General features: G+C 34.7%; 2 protein-coding genes across 3 annotated transcripts; both read left to right on the plus strand.

Annotated features, from left to right (window-relative positions):
• The first annotated feature begins 1,558 nt into the window (after positions 1-1,558).
• Positions 1,559-6,905, plus strand: LOC106768125 (polyadenylate-binding protein 2). 2 transcript variants are annotated; one of them, XM_022783704.1, is made up of 6 exons: positions 1,796-1,863; positions 2,677-2,747; positions 4,390-4,820; positions 6,002-6,193; positions 6,308-6,435; positions 6,540-6,905. In XM_022783704.1, exons 3-6 carry the CDS (start codon positions 4,764-4,766, stop codon positions 6,586-6,588), a joined length of 426 nt encoding a protein of 141 aa, XP_022639425.1. In that variant the 5' UTR covers positions 1,796-1,863; positions 2,677-2,747; positions 4,390-4,763; the 3' UTR covers positions 6,589-6,905. The 2 variants fall into 2 exon arrangements, with proteins under 2 accessions (XP_014508566.1, XP_022639425.1); XM_014653080.2 differs by lacking the exon at positions 4,390-4,820 and having other exon boundaries at positions 1,559-1,863.
• A 730-nt stretch (positions 6,906-7,635) lies between these two features.
• On the plus strand, positions 7,636-12,034 carry LOC106765624. Its single transcript, XM_014650312.2, has 4 exons — positions 7,636-8,451; positions 10,622-10,732; positions 11,491-11,693; positions 11,803-12,034. The coding sequence occupies exons 1-3, from the start codon at positions 7,864-7,866 to the stop codon at positions 11,641-11,643; spliced, it is 852 nt and encodes a 283-aa protein (XP_014505798.1). The 5' UTR covers positions 7,636-7,863; the 3' UTR covers positions 11,644-11,693; positions 11,803-12,034.
• The last annotated feature ends 903 nt before the right edge of the window (positions 12,035-12,937 follow it).

A 12,937-nucleotide genomic window follows, 5' to 3' on the forward strand; every position in this document is an offset into this window, starting at 1 on the left:
ATCCTTTTCTTTTTCTCTCTCTTGCACAAGATCGTTACCCATTCTAGGAATAAACTTTAGTCAATGCCAATAGTTTTGCCATGAACACCAATCGTGCGAAGAGAGAACTCTCTCTTTCGTCGATGTCCTCCCTTTCTTCTTATTTCATTTTATGTTTGAACGGATAATGAATTATCTCTTTGTGTGCATTGATTTCAGCGTGAGTGGTTGTGGATGTTGTATGTTCTTGAAGTTGGAATTCATGACGCTGAAGGAAAGAAAGAGATTTAGGATTTATGAGAAGAAGAATGAAGAAATGAAAAGGGAATATAGAGAAGAGTATTCTAAAAACGTGACATTTAGTTAAATAAATCAAAGTTTGAGAAATAAACGGAAATCAAAATCATAGTTTAGAAACCAAAAACATATTTAATTCAATATAAAAATTCATTCCGATCATAATATTTTTGTTACAAAAAAGTCTTATTATAGTTAGTATAATTAGTTTTCCTCATGCAAATTTTGCCACACGAAACTTTAATTAAAATTTATTTAAGAAGAACAAATATATATACTACTTCAATTAAGCAATTACTCATTAAATATTTAGTTTATCTAAAAGCAGATAAATTTATCATGAACATTATCATTTATAAATAAAATTACACAAATTTTTATTCAATATTTTGGATGTAATAATCTTTTATGATAACAATGTTATAGAATAGTTAGAAGTCACTTAAAAACATTTAGTTGCATATATTTGTTTTCACTTTTACTAAACTATCTTATCCAAAAATATTTAGAAAATCATGTAAACAAAATTCACCCCCTTTTTTTATGTAATTCTTTTAGTTACAACATGTCCATGGAAGGTTCACAGTCACCATGGATGAATGTTAAATAGTTGTATAACATGGACACAGTTATTATATAACGGATGTGATTATATATTTGTATAAATTGGATATTATCTCAATCTTATGGTTTAAATGAAGGAATACTAAGAAAGATTTATGTTATTACATACAAATGATATTTGTTATTATCAAACAAGAGAATAATAGTGAATTATTTAATGTAATATATGCATGTCAAACAAGAGAACGATAAGATATCTTGTGTCTCTTTATTCTATTAATTAATTATACATTGTAAACATATCTCACTTTACACACACAAATTATGTATATAAGTCGTTAAAATAATAATTCTATTTATGTGAAATTATCTTATAGTCTATGTTTAGTTTTCTTGATCATTTTTTTTTAATTTACATCTTTAATTTGAGTTTTCAAAGATTTTTTTTTTAAATTTATAAATGATAAAAATCAACTTTACATTACAAACTAAACTTTTCATCATATATAAATTTAATTTGTTATTATATATAATTATAATATCGTATATTTGAATATACTATTTATTTTGATTTAATCATATGAAAATAAAATTTTATGGTAATTGCTAAAATCGTAGTAAAAATAACACTCCAAACTCGACGAGCAGTACCATAACCACACGGTGCTCTCGTGTAATTTCTCAAATCAAACACGTAAAGTGTATTATAATTATAAATAAATAATGAAGAAGTAGAAGAACCCTAATTTTCATTGCAACAATTGTGTTGTTGGCAGGGAGTGCATTTGTTGCGTTGGTTTTTTCTGGAATCAAAGATGGAGGAGGAAGAGCACGAGGTGTACGGAGGAGAGATCCCCGACGAGGGTGAGATGGAAGGAGACGTCGATATGTCCGCCGCCGACGATGACGCTGCCGTCAAGGAGCTCGACGAGATGAAGCGCCGATTGAAGGAGATGGAGGAGGAAGCCGCAGCGCTTCGCGAGATGCAAGCCAAGGTCGAGAAGGAAATTGGCAGCGTTCAAGGTTTCTCATCACATCTTTTCATTCAATTCATCAATTTTATCTTATCATCTTTTGATTAGCCAGTATTCATCTTCATTTCGAACTGATCCTCGAGTTTTCTCATCTCGCCGTTCTCGGATCTTGTTCAAGCCCTGTTGTCGGTTTGGTCGCACTTGAGAGTACTCGCATCATCATCATAATGCAATTCTCTTGTGGAACTTTAAACTCTTTGGTTACCAGAATGCGTTTCTTATGAGCTTTGTCCACAGCTAAATACCAGTCTTTTTTAAACTCGTCCTTTATGATTATTGATAAAACCTAAAACTTACCAGAACTCGAACAATAACCTCTTCCATCTCATCTATCATCATTTCTCATAAAACCTAAAACTCACCAGGTTTTTAGTAAATTTGATGTATTGATAAACCTAAAAACACCAGAGCTTGAATAAAAATCTCTCTAAACTCGTAGTCGAGATCAAAGTTTCAAAATTGGAGTCGTGTTCCGTCAAATTTCTTAATATTACAGGAAATCGAGGACAATGGCAGTTATGCCGCAATGTGCTATACCACTATAGTGTTTTTTGCGGTTGTCCCGCACTTCACTATTTGCCATTGACAACTGTGATTAATTCTTAGTTTCTAATAAAGTAATTTTATTTGAAATATTCTTAATTGTATACTTGTCTTTTGGTTAAAATTTTGGTAAAACATACAATGTCTTTTGCCAAACTATATTCTGTGAAATATATGGATTTTACCAAATCCAGTGACTACTGTCTAAATAGAGTTCCCACATATTGTTTTAAACTTCAAGGTTGAATACCTTTTGCAGATCCTGCTAATGCAGCTGCTTCTCAAGCAAACAAGGAGGAGGCAGATTCTCGGTCTGTTTTTGTTGGCAATGTATGAATCACATCATATCCTCTTTTTTTATTTCACTAGTTTTTCAATCTGAATCATGATTTCCCTTCTCTGCCTTATTTATGTGGAACTTTGCATTCGACTATTCTTTTAGTTGGATACAAAATCGTTACCTTTTTCCTAATCAACATAAATTATAGGACCTGAATTGGTTAATACGAACTGTATTTAGTACATATTTATCAGTCCTATTTAGCTCAAGTTGTGGAAGTTGAAACAGTTCGACTGGATTGATTAGTTGGACCAAAAACCAAAAATTGATCTGCCAAATAGTTAGGTCCAGCCTTTGAACTGATAGGTTACATATTAGATAATAAACCACCTAACTAAGTATAAATCGGTCAGAAGAACTGCAGGAACAGTTTACATTTTACTTATAACTGTTCTATGGTCTTTATGCACTGCTGCAAAAGAATATTAGTTTAGTTGGACACACACATAGAGACACGGTTTTGAGTGGTTTAATTTCCCCATAGTGTTTTATGAAGCTTATACTGTTAAAAATATCCTAATCCTATGTTATTTGGTGCAATATAGTATTCAATATACTCTTCATAGGTTCTATAACCACATTGTGAAACACTTTATGTAATTGGGAGATTGTAGTTTGCAATAACTTTCAGTTTGTTATTTATTCCCTTATAATTCCAAATTTGGTTATACATTTTCCAGTTTAATTGTAAAATTATTTATTTTAATCAAATCGATTAAGACAACGTGGGACCTCATGGCAGTGGTTATAATGTTTTTCATATCAAATTTAAATTTTCCAATTTTAGATATGGATGTGGTACACTAGGCATTACTCGTATGTCAGGGTTTCTTTAAATGGTAACCAATGTGAAATTGTGCAGATTATACTCGGTAATGGCATTATGTTTCAGTTTCTTTGAGCATAAGAGTACTGCTCTATTGTGTATGATGCGTAGCAGTTATACATTGATTACATATTTAATATTTCATGCAATCAAAAAGGAATACTATTATCATCCATAACTGTTTAAGTTGGATAAACATTTCTTCGTGTTTTTTCCTAGGATCAGTTATAGGGCCCATAAAATTTGGATCAAATTGTCCTGCCGATACTTTGCGTTTGTATGTGATACAAGGAAAAAGTAGTGAAAAAACATGCAAGAGATCTTGGTAGTTGGACTATTAAATTGGAAATTTGAGTACCATCGAGTAGTTTCTTTAGACCTTACGGGGAATATTTTTTTTTTTTTTTTATAATTTTCTAAAATGCTATGTTGGAAATTAGCAGTGATCTATGAAAGATTTCATATATGGTATTTAGCAAAGCTTCTCCTTCATGCCCTTTCTGATTGACATTTCATAGTTCTAAAATTTGAAACTTCTTGCCGTTGTTTATCACTGGGTATAACGCACATGTCCTGTCTTGGGCTATCTATTAATTTGGCTGGTTTTGAAGCATTCTGTTATTTGTTTAGTTTTTTCAATAGAAACCTTGGTTATATGGGTCTTGAGTTGAATTCTAGATGTTCTTTCTTATGCATTGTATTTTTTTTTATTATGATATATTTGAAATGCATATTCTTTTTGTTTTGGAGTGTATACTGTTAATATTCGGAGACAGGGTTTGACTTTTGTCTGACTATGATCGCAGGGTCATTCTTATTACTCAGGTTCTATAATTAGCGCTGGGATGCTTGCATTGTATATTGTGTGTGGGGCAATGTGATTGGTGTCTCTTAGGGTTGTTCTAGAGGGAAAAAAGAAAGTATGTTATGCTTATGAAATTTAATAAGATACACGAAGGAAAACAAAGACAAAAAAGATTGAGGAGGAAAAAACTAAGCTTCTGAAAAGAAAAAAAGGAAAAAAATGAAAAATTATACAGAAAGAAAAAGATCACGTTGAGAAAAAAAGAAGAATGAAATGAGTAAATAGAAGAGAAAAAAAAATGTTGGGGAAACTATTAGTGACATTTCATGGATGGCTGAAACTGGTACAGTACAGCTGGAGTAGAATGTGTTAAAGATGCATCAACTTCACCCTTGGAGGAGACAGCTTGTGGTTCTTTTGGAAGAACATTCTGTAAGTGCTGGGCATGCAATCCTAGTGTTAGAGCCCTATTGTTGATTGCAGTGTGGTCTGTAGTGCCTTTGTTGTTTTCCATTTGGTTAGCATGCCCATTGGCATGCAGCCGCTGCTTACATGCTGTCTTTTTATCTCATAATTGTTTTCATCTCTTTAAAATCAGACTAACTGGTGTTTTAGGTCTTTCCTTTCTCATATTAAGTGTTTTCACAAATCATCGAGTTTCAAGAGAATGGCTATTTTGCATTTTTTTCCCCCTTTATCCCTCTTCTAACATCATGCAAAATTCTAATAGTGAAATTTTTACATAAAAAGTTAGAATTATGACCAATATGTTTAGGATTTTCTTGTACATCCTTTACTGGTGATGCATTACTACCTTGCCAATTATTGAGAGTAGCTTGTATGCCAGAGAAATGTTGGTGCTATTGTAAAGGCTATAAAGAGGCTGAAACCAAGGAGTAGAAGGAAAAGGGTTTTATCTAAAGTTTGAGAAGAGCCTGTAAAATGACTATGGACATAAATTAAAATTACATGAAAACGGTGCATAGGTCGGTAAGACTTTATGTTTTGGACGTCGTGTTGATAGGAATTGGTAGTTTATGGAAGTTAGAAATTTTGAAATTCTTCTGATGTTTGAGGAGTTGGGAAGATGGTTGTCTCTGCATGTTGTAGTTATAAATAATAATTGATCAGATTGAAAGAGTTTATGAAATAAGAACTGGTGAGGAGTTGGTAAATACACATTTGTTAATGAGTTGCACTTACGTTTGTCACAGTAGGAAGGTGATCTGTCTGCCATCGTTTTCAAGAGGTCTAATGTTAGATGAATGTAGTAATGTAAAGATTTCAATACAAAAAGGTGATAATGTGGAGATAGAAATTATGCTCCAGAGTTTCTCAATTGAATTGTCCTTAGATTTATGCAATTCCAAGTTAAATAGATCATAATTAAGCTGTACACTTTTATGTTTTTTTCATTTTTATTAGGATTGTTTTAACTGGAGATATTTGTGTAATATTATAATTTTCTTCTAGAACAATGTTAGCACATATATGATGTCAGGGTGTAAATCTGGAATCTATTTTATTTTTTAAGATAACTGAGTGTAAGCCCCTTTCCGATTAACTTGATATTATCGGCATCAAAATCCCTTGAAATTGATGTGTTTGTGCAGGTTGATTATGCATGCACACCAGAAGAAGTGCAGCAACACTTTCAATCCTGTGGTACTGTGAACAGGGTCACTATCCTGACAGACAAGTTTGGCCAGCCTAAAGGTTTTGCTTATGTGGAATTTGTTGAAGTTGAAGCTGTTCAAGAGGCTCTCGTCTTGAATGAATCTGAACTGCATGGTAGGCAACTGAAGGTACGCTGTGTCCATTGAGTTATTATTTGAACTAGGTTACTATTGTTTGAATCAACCAAGTGATCATTAAGTTAATTTAGTAGTATTTAATCATTTGCGTACTTGTATATATAGGTTTTACCTAAGAGGACCAATGTCCCTGGAATGAAACAACATCGTCCTAGACGGTTTAATCCTTACATGGCATACGGCTTCAGGAGGCCATATACTCCTCCTTACTTTTACTCCCCTTATGGATATGGGTATGTTGCACCCCTAATCCCAATTTGCACATGTTGTGAACTCTGGTTTTGATTGATGTTTTATGTTTTGATTTTTTATTTCATATTCATCAAATATCCTGCAGGAAGGTTCCTAGGTTTAGAAGGCCAAATCGTTACATGCCGTACTACTAGAAGTTTCATACGAAATGTGTTAAAGTATGAAGATGGTGCATCCTGGGGCAATAATTTTTATTTTTTTATTTGGGCATTGACACTGTCTTCATTCAGTATTATCTGCTCTGCGATTGAGTGTCCATTCGTCTTAGTCTAAGGATGCTTGAACTTTTACTTTTCTTGCGTAGTTATTGGATATTATGTTTTTCTTTCAGTCTCTATAGTTCATACTAACCAAAGATGTACCCTTTGGTAAACTTACCAGTCTCTGTCCGGTCGCACGGAAATTGGATCAAATCACTAATTTAAATTTAGTATTATAATTGTATTGTGAATGGCGTTTTACTGGAGCATTTTGGTTTACGATTTATGACGTATAGGTCATTAGACGATTTCTACATCTTCCCCCTCTTATACTGGGATGTTCATATTAACTGGTTTATAAAATCCAACAATAATTATAATAATAGTATAATAAAAATCAATTTAAATTGAACATAAAACTAACCAATTCATTTTTTAAACTAATTTTTGGTTATTTATTTTCTTGAAATGGTTGGATAATCGATATAATCAGCTATCTATCTGGTATAGGCCCCTAAAAAGCCCTCAGTTCTTGTTTTCCTTCTTAGAATTCTATCTATCCTGTAATTTTAATATCAAAGGTTAGTGAACCGAAGATCCATCATTTCACACCTTTCTGTGGATTGTTTCTGGTTTGAACCGCTTTCTGATTAGTTCGTGTTTATCCAATGGAAGAGAAAACCTGTCTAAACTGTTATGAAGCTCTAATTCTAGACTGGCTAATAATCTCGAGATTTTTGTTTTCACAGTTCTAAGTTCTCTTATTATCCTGCTAATATTTCTATTTGCTAGTATTAAGTACAGAAAATATTAAACGTGTTTTAACATGAAATACTATTTATGTTTTCATTTAATTCCTCCTTATAAATTATTAAAAAATAATTTAAAATTATGAAAAGTAATTAAAGACCACACTTTAGCAAGCAAAATGATAAGCTGACACCACTCCCGAAGTAACATCAGATTTTCCATTTTCGAAATGGTCTTGATGAAAGAAAAAGCTAGATAAAATGATGAAATCAAATCCTAGTTCAGGTACTGAGGAGCGGTGACATGGAGGTGCTGCATATACTGAGTCCTCGAAGGTATCGTCACCAAAACTCGTAAACCAACCATGATATGATATCTCTACTACTATAACTATACCATAATCAATGTTGCTTCTTCTATTCCACACACACTAACGGAATTTGCAACTTTCAACAAACCATGCTACTCACGTGTCAGCACCACCCTTTCTTACTTAGCGCAACCACCACTAACAGAAACTACAACCTCTCACTCTCCCTCTCCATCATAACCTCGCGCCCCCTCTACCTCACCACACCAAACCTTAAAGTTACCGCTCATCGCTTCAATTCTCTCACAGTTAGCGCCGACTCCTTTCCCCTCCGATCCCAACATGTCACTGCCGATTCCAATTTTGACTCTCTCCTTTCTTTCCTCGAGTTCTCTTGCCTCCTCTCTTCCGCCGTCGCTTCCTCCGCTGCCACCGTAGTTGCGGCTTCCAAAAACGACCTACTGGCCGGGATCGGCACCAGAGCCGCTCCGTTTGGCGTCACGATGCTTGTGATCGGGGTTCTGATCGGCGTTTGGATTCGGAGGCGCCAGTGGAGGCGCGTTTGTGTGGAGAACGGGAAGGGTGGGTTGGAGGTTAACTTTCTCCAGAGGATTGAGAAATTGGAGGAGGATTTGAAGAGTTCACTGACGGTTGTTAGGGTTTTGTCAAGACAGCTCGAGAAATTAGGGATTAGGTTTAGGGTTACGAGAAAGGCCCTGAAGGATCCCATAGCTGAGGTAACTAATCTCTCTTTTTAAGCGCGTGATTTTTTTTTTGAACCTGTGGAATATAGTTGTTTGTTGAGTGAGTTAGCTTGTATTTCATTCACCGGTCACTGTGAGGATCATATTTTTAATGCATAATTGGCAACTTCCGAATGGTTAAAATTTCTGAATAGTGAGAGCTGAGCTTTAGAAAGTGTAATATGGTGTGAGTTTAGGATTTTGGTATGATATGAAGTGAGTTGGTCGGGTGACACTAGCACATAGGTCTAGTAGTGACAGGAAAGCCCCGTGATACAATAAGGCTGATAGCATAATAGCTATAACGATTTCAACAATGGTAATTTGCAGCAAACATTGGAGATTATGATTCATAACCAAATTTGCCACCCCTTTAAATTTCTGTTCATGACAAAAAGACATAAATATCCTTCATTTTCTGGACGAAGTTCTTATTTGGAAATTAGATTCGTAGAATCATCACTGAATTCAGTTCTATAGCTGCAGTCGAGTATCAACTTCTAAAATCTTAAGCTGTTCCTGATATGGTTTTTATATCTTCAACACTTGCTTATACGTAAACCCTTTGAGCTCTTAGTGTGTGCTTGGGCAACTATGCACAAGTTTATTTTATCTTACATTGAAATTTAACCGATTTAGAGTTGGGGCGGGAAGGATTGAATTGCAATACTAATTACTTGCAGTGTGTTTGGTTGGCCATCAGAGATTAGAGAAGATTGATGACATCCTGTTGAAGCTAATTCTAATAGCTTTTGCTTCAAATTCATGGATTGGATGTTGAAAATACTGGCATTGTTGAAGCACAAAAAGGCACACTTCTTTGTAGATGCTTTTGATAACGTGTGTTGTGGTAGGCCAATCCAGACCCCCAACGCCGACTGGGATAACTAGTTTAAATGCTTAGTGGGTCGTGTTGGATCTGGTTATTTATTGGACATTATGGTGGATGTTATAGAGAATTAAAAGAGGTGTTTAAATGGAATGACCGGTGAGAGGCACGTAATAAGAGAGGGAGAATATTTGTTAATCTCTTAAATACAGGGACCAAAAGGTCAGAGGGCGATTAGGATAAAGGAGGCTGGATGAGGCAAAAGGATGACACTTGAATGCTTTAGCTGATCGGGTTCGTACACCTTTTGGCTAGAACAATGTGCAACACAAAAACTTCTACCCAAACCTTAAGTTGTAAGGTGGAAGCCCTGTAAATGTCCAAATATCCATTTCCTTCTTCATTAGATTTGGGTCTTTCTTAAGCATCATTTTATGTTTCATCCGAATTAAGCTTCATGTCTTCAGTATCCTTTTGCTCCTTACTGCGCCTGTGTTAGCCATTTAATTGAGGTCTCAAGTACTTTTACTTGCTTCTTATCCCCAGCTGCCCTTGCAGTTGCTGTCAACCGTGTCAGTTCTTCATTGTCATCCCCCAAGGAGATTTCATCTTCAACACATTCATCAATATCCGTTGATGGTGGTCCTCCACTGTTCTCAAATTTGTTTTGTTTACAAAACCCCAGGCTGCTAATAGTCAGTGGGTGCTTGAAACCAATTATTTTTGTTTACATTATGTTTATACACCATAGCATCACAATTAGCAAGTTAGCTTGTCTTGTCATTTTACTAGTATCAACAGTCAGCACTTAAGTTAAATTTATCAAGGCACTAAAATTGACCAGGTGCCTTGGTGAAATTGATGGGTGATGTGGTAGTACCTCAACCACCAAAAGGAACTGAACCTGTGTCTCTTGTGTCTCAGATGGGCCTTTGGATTCCTTTTAATATAGTGATTTACTTTCACAAAAATTATAGCCACACTGAGCAGAAAACAACAATTTACCGCCATATGGCCTGACCAGCAGTAGTAATATCGGAGTGGGTTGCTGAGGTATTTGGAAGTATTATTCCTGGTCATTGAAGTATAGCTGAATTTGAATATCTTAGGTACTTCTTAAATGAAATATATTGTAAAATATACTGTAATAACTATTCATATTTTAATTATTGTTAGTATTTATTCTTTATGCCTTTCTGTACACTTTTATTCGTAAAAACAAATTTGCATTGGCATTTATATATCATATTGCCACATGGCATTACCTTATTTTGAGTGAATGCTTGAAGTTTAATGTATGAAAAACATAACTAATTATTTGTTCATTTCTTGAAGACTGCAGCTTTGGCCCAGAAGAATTCTGAGGCTGCTAGAGCATTAGCAGTGCAATCAGACATTTTAGAGCAGGAACTTGGTGAAATTCAACAGGTTTTATTAGCAATGCAGGTAATCCTATCCTTATTTGAATTCTGGATGACAGTGTAGGCACCATTTGTATATGACTGGACTTTGTTGTTTGAATTATTTTGTTTGCAATTTTATCATATAATAATAATCTAAGTTAAAGCATTTTTGGTCTCTTTTGTGTACGTCACTTTTGGTTTTTGGTCTCTATTTTAAAAGTTTGTTTTTTAGCCCTTATAGTTGAAGTTTTTTTCTACACTTTGTTTGGTCCCTATAGTTTCTTTCCCTTTAGATTTTTTAATTCATATATAATTGGCTAGACATTGATCCTGATATGGCTATCTCTTGAAGGTTAAGTGGTATCTGCTGCTAGCAGAAACTAAAACCTAAAAATATTAAATTTATGTAGATTATAGGAACAAAAAATATATTTATATTTATGTATTTAGTTTATGCGGTGTATGTTAGCTAGCAACAATGGGGGATAAGATATACTCAAATTTTAGGGGTATGTTAGCAAACTTTTGGACTCGTAGCCTGTTTGTTTTACAGTTGGTAGAATTTGTTTTGGATCACCCAGTATAATTGGGACATGAATTCAATGACGATGTCTCAAATTTTGCAGTTGGAACATTTTTAGTGTGGACAATTGGGTGTAAAAGGTTATACTTTGATCATGGATCCAATTTGACCTTAACTGGTTAATAAAAAACTTTCTTGACTATTTTACTTGCCAAAGTATCCTCATTTTTTTTGTCATCAATTTGAATTATGTTGGTTATGTCTGATCGTTCACGTAGGAACAACAGCGAAAACAACTTGATCTGATTCTTGCAATCGGGAAGGCTGGTAAGCTATGGGAAAGCAAGCCCGAAATCAGTGATCGACAAGATACATTAGAAATGTCAAACTCGGCTGAGGGTGTGGTAAAACAGGAGGTGCACCAAATATGATTGGGTTAAAATAGGAGGAAGTTCCTGAAATTTTGAAGTGGCAAATCATGGTGAAATATTGTATACTTTTTGCTGTGTACACTGAATCATAGATTTTTACACAATCGAAATTACCAAAATCTTATTAGCACATAATTAATGGCTACTCGTTTTTTCCAGAATACCTCAAATTTGCTGTGGATACAGGTGAGAGGAGATTACTCGAGAGGTAAGACATACTAAGGTAGGAGCATTTGTTGAACTCTGTCCAGTTCTGTGGTAAAAGTTTAGGAAAGGTCTGCTGGTTCTTCGTGTCTGTGCATGTACTTTGAAATCAAATTTATAAGCTGTTCATCAATTTTGTTTTTAAATGCTTATATTGGTGGTATAAGGGCTCGGTACATTTTTTGTCCCTTGCATGTTTCTGTGTCATATATTAAAATGAACCTTCAGTATTCGTTCATAATTTTTGAAATGTCTATTGGTCAAGGTGAATTACCCAAAATAAAATCTATTCGAGGCTCTGGCACCTCATATACATTGAAATCTAATGTTGAGACCCAGAAAAAACTACGGATATTGTAAGATTTATAGGCCAAGGACCTTTTTATCCCTGCAATATAAGTTGTTTTCTGAAATCAGCATTTTAACGACTGCTCAACCTGGGCCTGCTACTGCTAAACTGATTAATCCTATCTAGTTTATTTTCTGTGGTAATATGGACGATTACTCCAATATGAAATCGTCCAACGGTAGATATAAAAGTAACTGTGTCTTATCCCCACTCCCCTCCTTCTAATGAACAGTTTCTGAAATCGAACTGTGATGGGGCTGCGAATTTGCAAATTGACAAGTATTCTTCAGTTTGTAATCCCTGGGATCGCCTTGACCATTTTATTAGTAGGTTAGTAGGTTGGACGTCATCTTTGGAATCTTGAACTGTCTTAAAGGTGGAATTTTAGGGTATTCATAAGGGAATGGGACTACACCTCACACAATCTACGGGTTTCAAGAGAATTTTAGATGAGATTTATTCTGTTCTCATCATTCTAATTACAAATGTTGGCATCCGCCTGGTCCTTGCTTCTATATGGTTAGATCTATTTGGTATTTGCTAACAAGTTATTTAAATGTCTTGGGCACACATCTATCGAGGCAAACTTTTCAGCTGATGTCTTGCCTGGATGTTGTCCCTTTGAGATAGAAATCAGAATTCCCCACTCATTTTTTTTTTTTCGTATATCCCCTTTCTAGCGATTGGTTCAGCCTTACGTTTCTTGCCTTGTATGGTGTCCCTTTGATTTTTTTTTTCCTA

This window comes from Vigna radiata, chromosome 7 (genome assembly GCF_000741045.1).
Source record: "Vigna radiata var. radiata cultivar VC1973A chromosome 7, Vradiata_ver6, whole genome shotgun sequence".
NCBI classification, from domain to species: domain Eukaryota; kingdom Viridiplantae; phylum Streptophyta; class Magnoliopsida; order Fabales; family Fabaceae; genus Vigna; species Vigna radiata.